General features: G+C 43.3%; 1 protein-coding gene across 3 annotated transcripts in view; it reads left to right on the top strand.

The window, feature by feature from the left end:
- Positions 1-14,088, top strand: part of KCTD20 (potassium channel tetramerization domain containing 20) — a 36,170-nt gene extending 22,082 nt beyond the window's left edge. For 2 of the 3 annotated variants that reach the window (XM_027523945.1, XM_027523946.1), the window contains 6 exons: positions 3,115-3,388; positions 5,705-5,807; positions 6,170-6,290; positions 7,558-7,755; positions 9,142-9,252; positions 10,551-14,084. In XM_027523945.1, the coding sequence (XP_027379746.1) occupies positions 3,115-3,388; positions 5,705-5,807; positions 6,170-6,290; positions 7,558-7,755; positions 9,142-9,252; positions 10,551-10,843 (1,100 nt within the window). In that variant the 3' untranslated portion in view covers positions 10,844-14,084. Of the gene's footprint in view, positions 1-3,114; positions 3,389-5,704; positions 5,808-6,169; positions 6,291-7,557; positions 7,756-9,141; positions 9,253-10,550 lie in introns of all 3 variants that reach the window. The other variant, XM_027523944.1, reaches the window with a different exon arrangement.
- The last annotated feature ends 95 nt before the right edge of the window (positions 14,089-14,183 follow it).

Genomic DNA, 14,183 nt, shown 5'->3' on the forward strand with positions numbered 1-14,183 from the left:
ACTCTTTGCATCAGGTGGCCAAAGTACTGGAGTTTCAGCTTTAGCATCACTCCTTCCAAAGAAATCCCAGGGCTGATCTCCTTCAGAATGGACTGGTTGGATCTCCTTGCAGTCCAAGGGACTCTCAAGAGTCTTCTCCAACACCACAGTTCAAAAGCATCAATTCTTTGGCGCTCAGCCTTCTTCACAGTCCAGTTCTCACAGTACAGTTGCTTTAATATCTCCATTTACTTAATCAGTTTAGTACATCTAACTTGGTGATAATAGTATAAGAAAAATAGTCTTGGGTTTGGAGATTCACATTCTAGCTGTAACCATGAATGAGCGCCTTACTCTTTCTGAGCCCTGCTTGCTTAATCTAGACAGCAAGGATGTTAATATTCTCCTTACCTCACAAGGCTGGAAGATACTGAGTTAATGGATGTCAAGGCTCTTGATAAATTGTTAGGTTCTTTTTAACTTTTAATAAAAACAGTAGCAACAAAAATAATAGCAGTTACCATTTATTGAGCACTCACTGTGCTAAAAGTTTATTTTTTTTAAATCAAGGGTGGCAGACTGATCAACTCTGAACCACTACCTGTTTTTATAAATAAAAACTTGAAACACAGCCATCATGCCCATTCATTTACATACTGTCTATGGCTACTTTCCTGCACTGTGGCAGAGACTGTGACCCACAAAGCCAAACATAATTACTTTTTAGCTCTTCACAGAAAGTTTGCTGATCCCTGCTTAGATTAATCTTTTTACAGATGGGGAAGCTGAGGCTTCAAAGGTTATTAGTAACTTGCTCAGGTTCACACTGCTAAGAGGTGGGGGACTGGGATTTAAACCTGTGTCTTTCTGGCCAGCCTTTGCTGACAGAAAAGCAGAGTGTACCTGCCACCCTAGAGTGCCCATTACAGAGAATTTATGCAGCGAATCTCGTCCTGCTCACCCATTTAAGTAGGATGGAACCTGAGGCGTCCTTCAGGAATCAGCCCAATTTAATTGCCTCTTTGCTGGGGGAAAATTCAAGTATTCTGCAGAACTGAGGTAATAAATTAGGTACCTAGTTTCATTTTTAAAAACAGCACTTACAGTGTTGAAAGCCTGGCTTGGTGATTAAAGTTTTTCTTGCTACAAGCTTGCCCAAGGATTTGTAGAAACTTAGCTCTTGGTATCCAAACAGAGAGCCACATTGAAAATTTACCAGAGGCTATAGGATGTGAACCCTAAACAGGTTTTTGGTCTAAATTTTGGTTTCCTTTCCTCTAGAAGCAAATGTAGAGAAGGAAATGGCAACCCACTCCAGTATTCTTACCTAGAGAATCCCGTGGACAGAGGAGCCTGGTGTCCATAGGGTCGCACAGAGTCAGACACGACTGAAGCGACTTAGCATGCATGCATGCATTGGAGAAGGAAATGGCAACCCACTCCAGTGTTCTTGCCTGGAGAATCCCAGGGACGGTGGAGCCTAGTGGGCTGCCGTCTATGGGGTCGCACAGAGTCGGACATGACTGAAGTGACTTAGCAGCAGCAGCAGCAGCAGCAGCAGCAGAAGCAAATGGGGAAAAATCAAGTATACTCTAGCTAACAGTTTTTTTGATTATCTTAAGTGCCTGAAATAAAACTAATTTCTCAGAGGTCATGGACAGTAATCCTGTTCATGAATTATTGTAAACGAATTTAAAAGACGTGAAGAGTGGGAGAGACATGAAGGGTGGGAGTGAGACATTAAATTGTACCTATTTCATTTCTTTCTAAAAAAGTGTGAAGAAAATTTAGGAAAATGTTAACCAAATCCAGGTGATGTACACATACTGTATTAACTCTAGGCTTTGATATATTTGAAATTTTTCATTAAAAAAAACACATTCTTTTGCATTAACATAAAATATACTAGGAGAGGTCCCTAATTAAAAGAATCTTCTGGGACTTCCCAAGCCATCCACACCCCCACTGCAGGGGATGCGGGTTTGATACCTGGTCAGGAAACTAAGATCCCAATGCTGCATGGTGTGGCCAAAAAAATTTTAAAAACAATCTTCTGGTAATCCTTTTGAAAATATTTTTTCCGTATCATCTTCTGTATACAGCCAGATTTCAGATATCTGGTTTTCAGCCTATTTACATGAGGTGGTATTATACATTTTTAAGTGCTGTTTTAACTGTTATTTCAGTTGATAGTTAAACCAGTCCTGTGAGGTAGGTGGAGTGAACGTTATTTTCACTTTACAGATAATGAATCAGGTTTAGAAATGTCAGATTCTTTAAGGAAATGGCTCTTTGGTGATACTAAAACAAAAATTTTGATTCCATGAATGAATTCTAATCCAAGACCATTTGCATTGGAACTTTTCCGTTGAGAGCAAGACCTGTCTGTTCAGAAAATGGTGTTGGTAATGTTAGGATTCCCCTGTGCGTAATGAAAATGCATTTTTCAATGAATTTCTAGGAAAAGTGGGGCAATTAAGAGACTATCACTATCCTTTTTGGAAAATAAAATTTAGAAATGTTTTTTAAGAATGTGGAAAACGAATAGTGTTGGCTAATGAATTTATCAAGTTTCTTAAATAAAATGCAGGAAATTTGGTCAGTATTTAGAGATAGAAGTGAAAATGAAAATAAAGTGCCTGTGAAACAAGACTAGGGGAGGTTTGAAAATATGGCAGAGAGTTGCTTGTTTTCCATAGAAATTCTTCTCCAGTGTTCAATCATTTTATTTTTTGGCCATGCCCCATGGCTTGCGAGACTTCCTTCCCTGAACGGGGATCAAACTTGGGCCCCCAGCAGTGGAAGCAGTGAGTCCTAACCACTGGACCTCCAGGAAATTCCCTGATAGTTATATTTTTAGAATGCGGGCATTACTGCCTTCATTGCCCTCTCCCAGCACACAAAAACATACACAACGCAGAAGGAAAAGCTCCTGGGCATCCAGTATGGGTCTCTAGTTTGTTTTTTCTTTATGTGCTCTGGACAAGAGTTTTTGCCTTTGGATACCTAAAGCTTGGGCATTTTCTTGTTTAATGTTTTTTGTTCTTGTTTTTTTAAAAGGACAAGGTTTATTTTTCTCCCGAGGCTTTTTGCCGTCAAGTTATTTTGGTTTGTTTGTATCGTATGATCTTTTAGACCTTCCACTTGACTCTGCCTCTCAGCCAGCAAATCTTCCGTTCCCTCACATGATGTCACTTCCTGAAGATGTCAAAGGCTCTTGCTTCCCGAGTGGGAATAAACGGAGTCATGAACCTTTCATTGCTCCAGAGCGATTTGGAAACAGCGCTGTGGGCTTTGGCTGTAACGTTCACTCTCAGGCGCCAGAGAAAGTGACACTTCTTGTGGACGGTACACGTTTTGTTGTCAACCCACAGATTTTCACTGCTCATCCGGATACCATGTTGGGCAGGTAATTGATGATAATTTCCTTCCAAATTAACTCTCTTCTCTATGAATAGAAATACCTGCTGTTTGCCTTGCATTAGATGTGAGAATGAAAACATTGAATCGCTTACTTTTCTACCTTGATACTTTTGTGAAACAGCATAAAAACCTTACATGTGTTGGTGATTTTGGGGGGTAGGTACTTTTGAGCCCCCACAAAGGGGAGTGCAAAAGGTCCAGGTGGCATCAATTTCTAAGACCTCCATCACTAATCAAGCTTTCTGAAACTAGATCTTTGTAACTGGCTGTTTTGTATGATGATGGCTCTCTCTGTTCTTCATGTTCCATTCTCTGTGCTGCTTCATTCAGAATATAGTCTTATTCTCCCCTCAGCATCTCCTGCCTCCAGCTTTTTATGACTCGAGTTTAGGAAAAGGAAAGCATCTGTTGAGGAGGATTACCGTCCCAGAAGTATTCTTAGAGCCTGGGCTGGGAGTGAGGAGCTCTCCTTCTAGCCAGCTGTACACACCTTAATGTGTAGAGCAGACTGGGATAAGAGTAAAATAATTTGAGTGTATACACACACAAACATTTGGCTTTTCATCTAGTACTTAAGAGTGGATCTTATCTAAAGATTTAACCTCTCTCCAGACTTTGAACTGATTTTAACTGAATTAGAAAACAGAATGGACCACACCATTTGCTGAATTTTAGGCTAAGTGAAATCTGAGCTATTCAAATATGTGTCTACTTACATATATACAAATGATGAACTGGCTGATGAACCAGCCAGTTTTAACTGAAGCCAAACCTATATATTTCTTAAACATATGACTTAAGATTAAGCTAGAACATTAAAACATTTTCTAAATTGGTCCTGTTTTAGACTTGACTTCATGTCTTCAGTCTTGGTATCTTCACCACCACTTTTCCCCAGGTCCCCCAAAGAAGGTGCTTCTTAGGATAGGCTATCTGTCTGAAGTAAGCTGTCTCTGAAAGTAGTGCTCAAGAAAAGAAAGGCAAGCGTTTTCTGGGTAATAGACCCCTTTATCTAGGTGGTTCATCAGTGAGTCAGCCGAGGTCATGAATTCTGAGAGTTTCTTGGGTTTGTTCTGTCCTGTGGCTACATAAAGTATTCATATCCCTGGCCACTGAGCATACAGATGTGGGCCACTAGTCACAGAGGACAAGCTGAGAAACAGAATGATTAGTGCAGATCCATGCCACTCCTGGATGAATGGCTCTGAGGTGGGGTTATGTTTATGGCCTGTTGTTCACTATTTTGATTCATTGCTAGTAAGCTACACTTCACCCAAAACATTCCAGAAAAAAGTCAGCATTCTTTGAAGACTACTTTTATCAGATGGATTTTTTATGTACAGTGCAGATTTGGAGAGCATGTGACTTTTTTTCAGACCTTGGAAAGCACCCAGTTCAGGGTGGAGCATAACAGTTTTGAACAGCTGGACAGCAGGGCTTCCCAACAGGTTAAGAAAGGAAAAGGCAGTGAGTCCCCGTCGGGCTGACTGACGATACCGCCTGCCCTGTCCTTCGTGCTGGCTTCTCCTTCCACAGCTCCTGCACAGACATGCAGCAGGGGTAGTAGGAGTCATGGGGCCAGTTTTTCTGGAAGGGATCTGAGAGAGGGAGGAGGGATGGGAATGGATGAGTATAAAAACAAGGTTTCCTCCCTGTGCTTTCATGACCTCTGAAGTCAGCCCAGAGCAGGCCTGCCTCTCTGAAATATGTCAAACTGTTGATGATCTAGTTCTTCCTCTCTTTTTTGGCTTGACCTGAAATTCCCATCATTAGTTACTCCCTGAATTGAAGAAGGGCATTTTTTCCAGAGCTCGGCTGTAAAATGTACCAGGAAAGGGAAAGCACTAACATCTGCACGAACTAGTTCAGATTTGTCTATCAGATGTTGAAAAGCAAAACTCAGAAACATCGAGGATGGCGTGCTGGATGGGTACATGCTGATGGGTGAGGGGGAGGAACAGGAAGGCTCAGGGGGAGACACTGTCACCCAGGATGCCAGTGCTCCAGAGACTTTGCAAGTGCCGCTGTGCGCCACAGAAGCTCACTGCCGGTGACCTGGGGAGGCTGCTTTGTTCCTTGTTGCACTCAAACACTGGAAGCAATTGCTGCCGCCTTTTTCTGTCTGAAGGGAGTTTCCTAAGACTTAAGTGTGTCTTATAGGGGTTGAGTCCTGGTGCTCTGTTTAAAATTATATTGTAAGAGGGGAATGGAGTCTTCCAGGATAAGGTAAAGAAGGGAGAGAAGTTTCATCTGTGGAGAATCCTGCTGGAGAGGGTAACACTGTTGCCTGGGTATCTTTCAGGATGTTTGGACCAGGAAGAGAGTACAACTTCACGCGTCCCAACGAGAAGGGCGAGTATGAGATTGCAGAAGGGATCAGTGCAACTGTGTTCCGAACGGTGCTGGTGCGTAGTGCCCTCATGTTCCATCCTCTTCCTGGGGGCATGCGTAGTCAGAAGCCTTCAGAGTTCCTCAGACTGCTCTGACTTCAGGGTTTGTCATTTCTAGTTATTGCCTTTCCTGCTTTATTTTCTCTTCCTGTAATTCTTAAGTCCTTCTTGCTTGTGTGAGCTCAGTCAGGTATCAGGTTGTGATTAAACATGTCAAGATGGCCAGGAGTCACTTTGCTGTCTAATGAATCACCAACTTGGTGATAGTTCTAGTAACCCAGCACTTTACCTGAACCAGGAATGAATGAGTCAAGGTTGAAGAGGGACGTTTTCATCTTGTTCTTTGACTACATTTCCTCTTTTCAATCTCTTTATAGGATTATTACAAAACTGGTATCATCAATTGTCCTGATGGCATCTCTATACCAGACCTTAGAGATACATGTGATTATCTCTGCATTAACTTTGACTTCAACACTATCCGATGTCAAGATCTGAGTGAGTACAGGAGAAGCTGCCAAATTGCATTTGAGCAGCTAAACTTTGAATTTGCTTAGAATTAACATTTTTATTACTAAACAGAAAGCATTTTCAGTGTGGGTTGAAGATCATCTGCAGAGAAGAGACATGGTACTAACCATTCCCTCTTTTGCTTCAAAACTCTGTGAGGAAGTAGAGTAAACACAGGAACGTGAGCGGGCTCTAAGGCTGGCTTGACCCCATGAGTCACCAGGCTAACTGCTTCCTCTCTTGGGATCTCAACTCTTTAACAGATAAGGATACTGATCCTCAGATACGACGTAAGGTTCAGTAATAGTCACAGGACATAAATTGGCTGGGTACTTCTTACATTTATCATTAACTTAGTGTTTGTTAAGTGCTTTATAGATGTGAAAGTGAAGTCGCTCAGTCGTGTCCGACTCTTTGCGACCCCATGGACTGTAGCCCACCAGGCTCTTCCCTCCATGGGATTCTCCAGGCAAGAGTACTGGAGTGGGGTGCCATTGCCTTCTCCAGGGGATCTTCCCGACCCAAGGTTCGAACCCAGGTCTCCCGCATTCCAGGCAGACGCTTTAACCTCTGAGCCACCAGGGAAGCCCTTGTAGAAACTTGCATTAATTTTCACAATTAACCCTTGAAAGATGGGTGATAATCTCACTTAACAAATGAAAAGATGGAGGAATTGGCTTGTTCAAAGCTCTAAACTTTAAAGCTGGGATAACTGATTTCTGAATACAGACTCCATGCTCTTATTACCTAAGCTTTGTGAAATGATTTTAAAATTCTTTAAAGTTCATGATACATTTTCTTTCATGTTCCATGACGTTCTCTGGATGTGTGGTTTCTCCACTGAGTCTAGTACCCACTTAGAGAAAGTCCCTTGGTGTCTCCAAACCTTAGATTATTCCTCTCCTGTGGTACTCTAAATTGCAGTCCAGAGCATCTTCAGAAGAGGTGCTATAAAGAGTCATCCCCAAATAATGGTTAACCATTAACATAAATTAATGTTTGTGTTCTGATATTGCATGTTGAAAAAACCTCAACTGATCAGAATGCTCGGGGTTTATTAAACAGGAGATTGGTAGAATGTGTAAAGCATGTAACAAATTCAGCTTAATTATCACCTCAGAGCAGGAAACATTCTCTGCCCTGAAGTGAGCCACGTTTCTGGACCTTACCAATGATGACAGCCATTTACCTCATCATTTCACTCCGGTAGCGCCTGCGTTTGAGCAGAGGGTGTTCTCTTACATTTGTCTCCCAGGTGCTTTACTGCATGAACTGTCCAACGACGGCGCTCACAAGCAGTTTGATCACTACCTCGAAGAGCTGATCCTGCCCATCATGGTGGGCTGTGCCAAGAAAGGGGAGAGAGAGTGCCACATTGTCGTGCTGACGGATGAGGATTCTGTGGACTGGGACGAAGACCACCCCCCACCCATGGGAGAGGAGTATTCTCAAAGTAGGAGCCCCGGCACGATGTAGATGTTTTCAGCAAGAAACGTGCTGCCCAGTCGTAGCTAGACCTTAGAACCAGTGGGCTGTCGCTGGTGAGCTGGTGAGCAGCACACTCACCTGGATGATCAGTCTGGTGATGCAGGTCTTTCATGCTGGGGCCTACCGTGAGCGTGCCTGCTTCCCACGCCTGCCCCTGGCATCCCTGCTAGGTCAGCACCGGCCACACGTGAAGAGGTGCTTTCATTCCTTTCTCCATCTGTTTCATTTTTAAACCCTTTTGAATTGGTAGTAATTCAAAATTCAGAAAATACAAAAGGATATACATCGAAAAGTTTTCTTCCCACACCTGCCTCATCTACCTAGTTTTCCTCTTCAGTTTCTTTTATATTCTTCCAGATTTATTCAGTGCACATACATAAGCAATTATGTACATGTTTTTTTCCCCAAATGATACCATATTGTAGAGGCTGTTCTATATCATGTCTTAACATTAAAAGCTCCCACCATCTTTTTAATACCTGTATAGTATTCCATTGCATGACTGCCATAATTGATTTAACCAGCCCTTTTGGTTACCATTTAAGCTATGAATTATGGCTGATGCTCCAGTGAATTATCTTTTTAAAGAAAGTCTTTTCACACACGTATATCCCTGTAGAATAATATCCCTAGAAATGGAATTTCTGTGTCAAAACCTTTGTGCTTTTATGATTCTAATAAAATTTGCCAAATTATCTTCTCTAAAGGTTGAGCCAGTTTATAACTCACAAAACAGTATATGATGAGTTTATTTCCCATTTTTCACCAAGACACAGTTTTACTGAAATTTTATATTTGCCACTCTGGTAGGTGAAAAACGGCATCTTGCTGGAGTTTTAATTTGCATTTCTTATTCCATGAATGAGACTGAACATCTTTTTAAAAGCCGTTTTAATTTCCTTTTCTGTTAACTGTAGTCATGCCTTTGCCCATTACAAAGTTGGATCGTTAGTCTTTTACTTAGTGGTTTGCAAAAGCTCTCTTTGTGACTACTCTCCATAGATATCAAGGAAACTAGCCCTTTGTAATAAGAGTGGCAGGTATTTTTCTCAGTTCCTTGTCTTCTTAGCTTTGTTTGGTTTTGGGTAAGCAGAGATGTTTTAGTTTTTCCTTTATGACGTCTAGGTTTTATGTCATATCCAGAAAGCCTTCCCTACTCTGAGACTATGAAAATTTCTTAACATGGTTTCTTATGGTTGATTTATTATTTAACATTTACTCTGTGATCCATATCAATTTTTTGGCATCAGGGCTCAGGTCATTCATTAGTCTGAATCTGTTAGCTCATCTCCTTTCTCTTACAAAGGTATTCACTCCATGACTAACCCCAGACTTATTTTTTCTTTTCCAGTTCTTTATAGCTCTAAGCTCTACAGATTTTTCAAATACATTGAGAATCGGGATGTTGCTAAAACAGTGTTAAAGGAACGGGGCCTGAAAAACATTCGCATTGGGATTGAAGGTAAAGAACAACCCGTCAGTATCCAGCTCGCATGGCCTGTGGGTATAGTTGGAGCTGTGGCCATATCTTATGTCCTTAAAACCTGGTTGCTGAGGGCCTAGAGAATAGAGACCCACATGGAAGCTACATTCCTACCCAAGTTTGAAATTCCAGTTTTTGTTTTGCCCGTATGTTTTCTTTTCATTTCCAGTTGAAAATGCTTTAAAGCAGCTGTAGGAATAAGTTCCAGTTAACTGCCTCAGGATACAGAGCAGTCAGGGCGAAGGACACTGGAGGGAAATGGAGGGCTCGTGGGCTCGCCACGTGGGAGGGCCATCTGTTTAGTCAGCTGTCCTGGTGAGGACCTTTCTGGGATCTGGAAGGGTCCTTCTGACAACTACCTTGGAGACTCGTTTTATTCCCTGCATATCTCTGAGGAATGTCTGGGTGTATTGACAGAACTGCTTTAAATGATTTGAGCAGGGGCTCCCAACCTGTGATCTCCATGGAAGCGTACTGGAGACTGACTGTCGGGAGAGTGCGGAAGCCATCCTGGTCTCCCCTCCGCAGGCCTTTTGACACCTGCGTTTTGCTGCTGTAGCTGTCTCGGTGTTGCCCACAGAACCTGTTACTGTGTCTGACTTAGGTTGGAACTTAAACTTGGAAGAGATTTTTGAGATCATCTATTAAACCTCTTTCTATTATGTCCTCCTTTATCTCTTTGATAACCATAGGGACAGAGGGAGAGGGGTCACTCCATTTCGCAGAGTAGCCCATCAGACTGTCCTACCATGAGAACATTCTTCCACAGTTGGTAGATGACCTCCTCCCTCTTCCGTCTTCGTTCCAGTTCTAGTCTGCGAAGGTGAATAAGATTTCTCCCATTTCCGTGTGACAGCCTTTTAGATACTGTAGGCAGCATCCCAGTTTTTCCTTTAGGCTTAAACATTTCACATTTCCTTACCTATTCATACAGGATGCCCTGTAGGCAACAGAATTAGAGGGCCACAATAGGATTTGTGTCCTGTAGTGCTGAAGCCAGTAAAAGACAGACCTGTGAAATTAGTAAGAGGCTTCTCCCCCTTCCATTAGAAGGAATACACTTTTTTGTTATTTCCCTTTCAGGGACAAGACCTACTAACCTGGGCAGGAGGGCAGCAGGCCGTGGGCACCGGGGGCTGGAGAACATGGTCTCCTCCCTGTGGTTTCACACAGTCTTGGCGATTTGGGAGGAAACTGATGCGGTTATAAAGAAGGAAGTATGGGAACCCGAGTGATCGATTTTCTGGGGTTATGATGGCCTTTTTTCCCCGTTTCAGGTTACCCTACCTGTAAAGAAAAAATTAAGAGGAGACCTGGCGGCCGGTCAGAAGTAATCTATAATTATGTGCAGCGCCCCTTTATCCAGATGTCCTGGGAAAAAGAAGAAGGGAAGAGTCGCCATGTGGATTTCCAGTGTGTCAGAAGCAAGTCCCTCACAAATCTAGTCGCTGCTGGAGAAGATGTCTTGGAGGACCAAGAAATATTAATGCACCATCCACCCCAAGTGGATGAACTTGACCGGCTGAATGCCCCACTTTCTCAGATGGCTTCTAATGACTTTCAGGATTAGGGCCGGCTGTGGGTCTGTCCCTCTGCAGGCCTTGTCTCTGTGTGGGATGCCCAGCCAGTCCTCCCCTGGTTTGTCTCACTGAGCAGGAGACATGCTTCTCCCCCGTCCTTTCCTCTTCTCCCATAATTAATCTGTATCCTTTTCAGGAAGCCTGTGCTTCCAGCAGGGGATGAAAAAGCACTCGCTGGTAATTAAACTACCAGCTTTGCAGCAGCCCTGGAAACTTGAAAATTTGGGGTCTGGTGCTGTTCACCAGGTCTGCATAACTGGGGAAGCAGAGAAGGAAGTCAGGACTCCTGTTGCCTCATATTCGGCAAAGCAGTTCTCATCCTTCGCACTCTGTTCTTGGTTGTTGTTGATTGTTTTATACCAGGCACATTACTTAGCAGCAAAGGGACCAAACTTAAAAGGAGACAATCTGTACCTTCTACAAGCAAACTGTGGTGGGATGCTCATTAGAGGTTAGTGAAGGTACCATCCTGGTGGCATCTGTGCCCAGGCTGCCTCTGGGAAGAAATAGGCTCTTATTCAAAATGTCCAAAAGGAAATTTTAAGAGCTTCAGTTCAGTTTTGTTTTTCATTATTGCAGTGAACAATCTAAAACCTCACGGATTCTTTGACAGGAAGGATAATGCGTAACAGTGTTTATGAAACCTTTTTAGCTGCAAGGTTTTTGAGCCTAAACAGATTATTATTCCTTTGGAATGAAATTCACACCCAAGTTGAAGAAGCTCTCCAGATCAGGCCACTTTGATTCTCCTGGCTCGGAATCTGGCGTGAAGCTGTAGTCTTCACCCTAGGCTAGCATGTTGTCTGGGTGTGTCTGGGAGACCTCAGATATGGTGTAACAGGCTTTTAAGATGTGAGCAGTAAGTTTCCAAAAGTACTCAGTTTCTCAGTAGAAAGACCAGTAAGAGCTCGGGAAGAAGGACGGGGGGTGGATCTGAGTGGGGAAGCGTCAGTGGTTAGGCTTTGTCCCAGTGTAGGATTTTTCGTTGTAGGTTCATTTCATACTATGGAATACTTTAGGTATCAGGGTATTTTGATTTTTAAATAACCTATCAGTTGCTCACACACTAGGTAAGAAAACTGTACTAAGATCAACCCCAAAAGAAGAAAGGGCAGAAGGGATCCAGCTTAGTGATTGCATCGCCGTGGGGTCACTCCTGTCTATACTGATGTCCCTGTGGCTGTGAACAGCAGAGCTCACTTCAGAGCTTATAGCTAGATGCGTCTTGAGACTTTCTCCCGTTTTGTGGTAGAGGTTGGCCTTCCAGTCACCGAGCCTGAGCATTTAAGAAGGGACACAGTTTCCTTCAAGTTCTTTAAGAAGAGGCCTGGTTTTCTTAAATTCCATATGATACCGTGTCCCATATTTCCATAAGATACTATAGGGAAGCTACTCAGTGCCATTTTATGACTGCCCTAGTCACAGTCCTCCAAAGGGAAAGTCAGAAGTGTGCTGACAGCTATTTTCCAGGCTTGATGAACAAGAGTGTTCTTAAGGCGTGTGTTCTGCACATGTGACCAGGACCAGTGTCCCAAGGCACGTCAGTGCTCTGTTCTTATTCAGAAAAATTAGGAGCAAGGGGTTAAACTGAGCCAACCCCCAGCTACAGAGTTACTCTGATGAACACTGGCATCCATTTGTATGGCTGATGGCCAGGGTTGCCGTTGAGGGTTAGTGTTATTTTGTAGCCCAGAGGGTAGTTTTAATTCTGTGAAAAGAACGGGCTCATATTTGAGGTCAGGTTTGGCTTTGACCTTACTGGTACTACATTTACACCCATGAGTAGTTGACCAGCCCAGATTGTTTAACGGTGCTTCCTTTACACTTTTCAGTTGACTTCCATGCCATCACAAAGGAAACTGGAGTCAAACTTTTGTGTAGTCTGTAGTAAGTATGTATAATTTCTGTTTTATAGCTTATATATTAACATTTAGGGGTAAACGTGTCTTAGCTAACACAATTAGTCCTTGCTTAGGTACAAAGCTAGGTATGAAAGTATGGCTTGTACTCTGTTCTGTGTAAATAATTTAACTTCCTCAGGCTTTCACAAACTAGGTCTTTTTTCCCCCCAGAATTGGGCTGACGTGCTTTTGGACCCAGCGCTCGGGTTTGAGTGTGCTGGAAATGCATGGAGGTGTCACCAGGCGCTGGGGGCTGGGGGCTGGGGGGCGAGCAGGGCCTGCAGGCTCCCTCTGGTGGAGAGGCGTGTCTTCGGCGGCCCCTCCCCTCTGGCCTGGAGTGAAGCATCGCTCTAATTTGGTGGCTCCTCTCAGCCACAGCTGCTGTCCCCAGGGCCAGGACATTCCACAGTTCTCGAAGGGCCAAGAGCTGGGTTACAGTCACTCCCATCAGGAGTCAGCTACTGGCCAGCTGGGCAAGAGGTGTTTCTCATGAAAAAGGTAGCACTCAGGTTTGGTGTTTTTTTCCTAAGTGCCTAAATAAGAAAGCCAGGCTGTTTGTACAGAAACATTTTCATAAGAAAATGGTTTTGCCCAGACTGTCTTATTCAGAGGTATCTGTGTCAGCAAGCAGATAAACCTGAATTGAGGTTTAGGATCTGAGTCTGTGTATGCATCAGGTCATAGATAGCTGATGAGGAAACAGTTGCCATTAAGGAACTGGATGCAGGCATGGAGACAGTGTTAAAATGTGTCTGAGATGACTTAATGGTTTCTCCAAAGTGGAGAAAAGGAATTAAAAGAATGACAGAAAAAAGGGTAAGGACGCTAGAAAGTAGCTTAATTTATTGCACAATATGCAATAGCCAATGCTGTTGTGAACTAAATTCCGTGTGGTAACCTAACATATGCAGGTCTGTGGAAACACTGTGGAATAAGCCCAGGAAGGATGGATAGTGTTCCAGCTGGTCCTCCTCGGAGGAAACACAGCCAGAGTGTGCTGGGAGCCTTAACTGAGTAATAGTCAATAGAAGGTTAAGAGTCAGTCTTGGTGATTCACTCAGTGCCACTTCTTGCCATCATTTTTGAAACTGTTAAACTGGGCATAGTTCAGAAAGCAGACCTGAGGCCTTTGTGGGAGATGGAGCCGTTCGTGCTCTGGCGGGATACCATCTGCAGGAGAACATGACATTTCCTCTTTAAGGCAAAAGGCTTGTAGGTTTTGCCTCTTTACTTTGTATTTACCTTTAAAGTTCCATTTGTTCACCTACCAGTGTTTACCAAGTCCTTACATTTGGGATGCTTTTTCTATAATAAAATGTTACCATTTGTGTCCATGTTGTTTTGTTGTTGCTGGTTTTAGAGTAGGTTTGGAGCCAGGGCGGCACACAGGCTGTCCGGAGGGTCTCTTCCTTCCCACACAGCAGGGAGC

This window comes from Bos indicus x Bos taurus, chromosome 23, assembly GCF_003369695.1.
Source record: "Bos indicus x Bos taurus breed Angus x Brahman F1 hybrid chromosome 23, Bos_hybrid_MaternalHap_v2.0, whole genome shotgun sequence".
In the NCBI taxonomy this organism is placed as follows: Eukaryota; Metazoa; Chordata; class Mammalia; order Artiodactyla; family Bovidae; genus Bos; species Bos indicus x Bos taurus.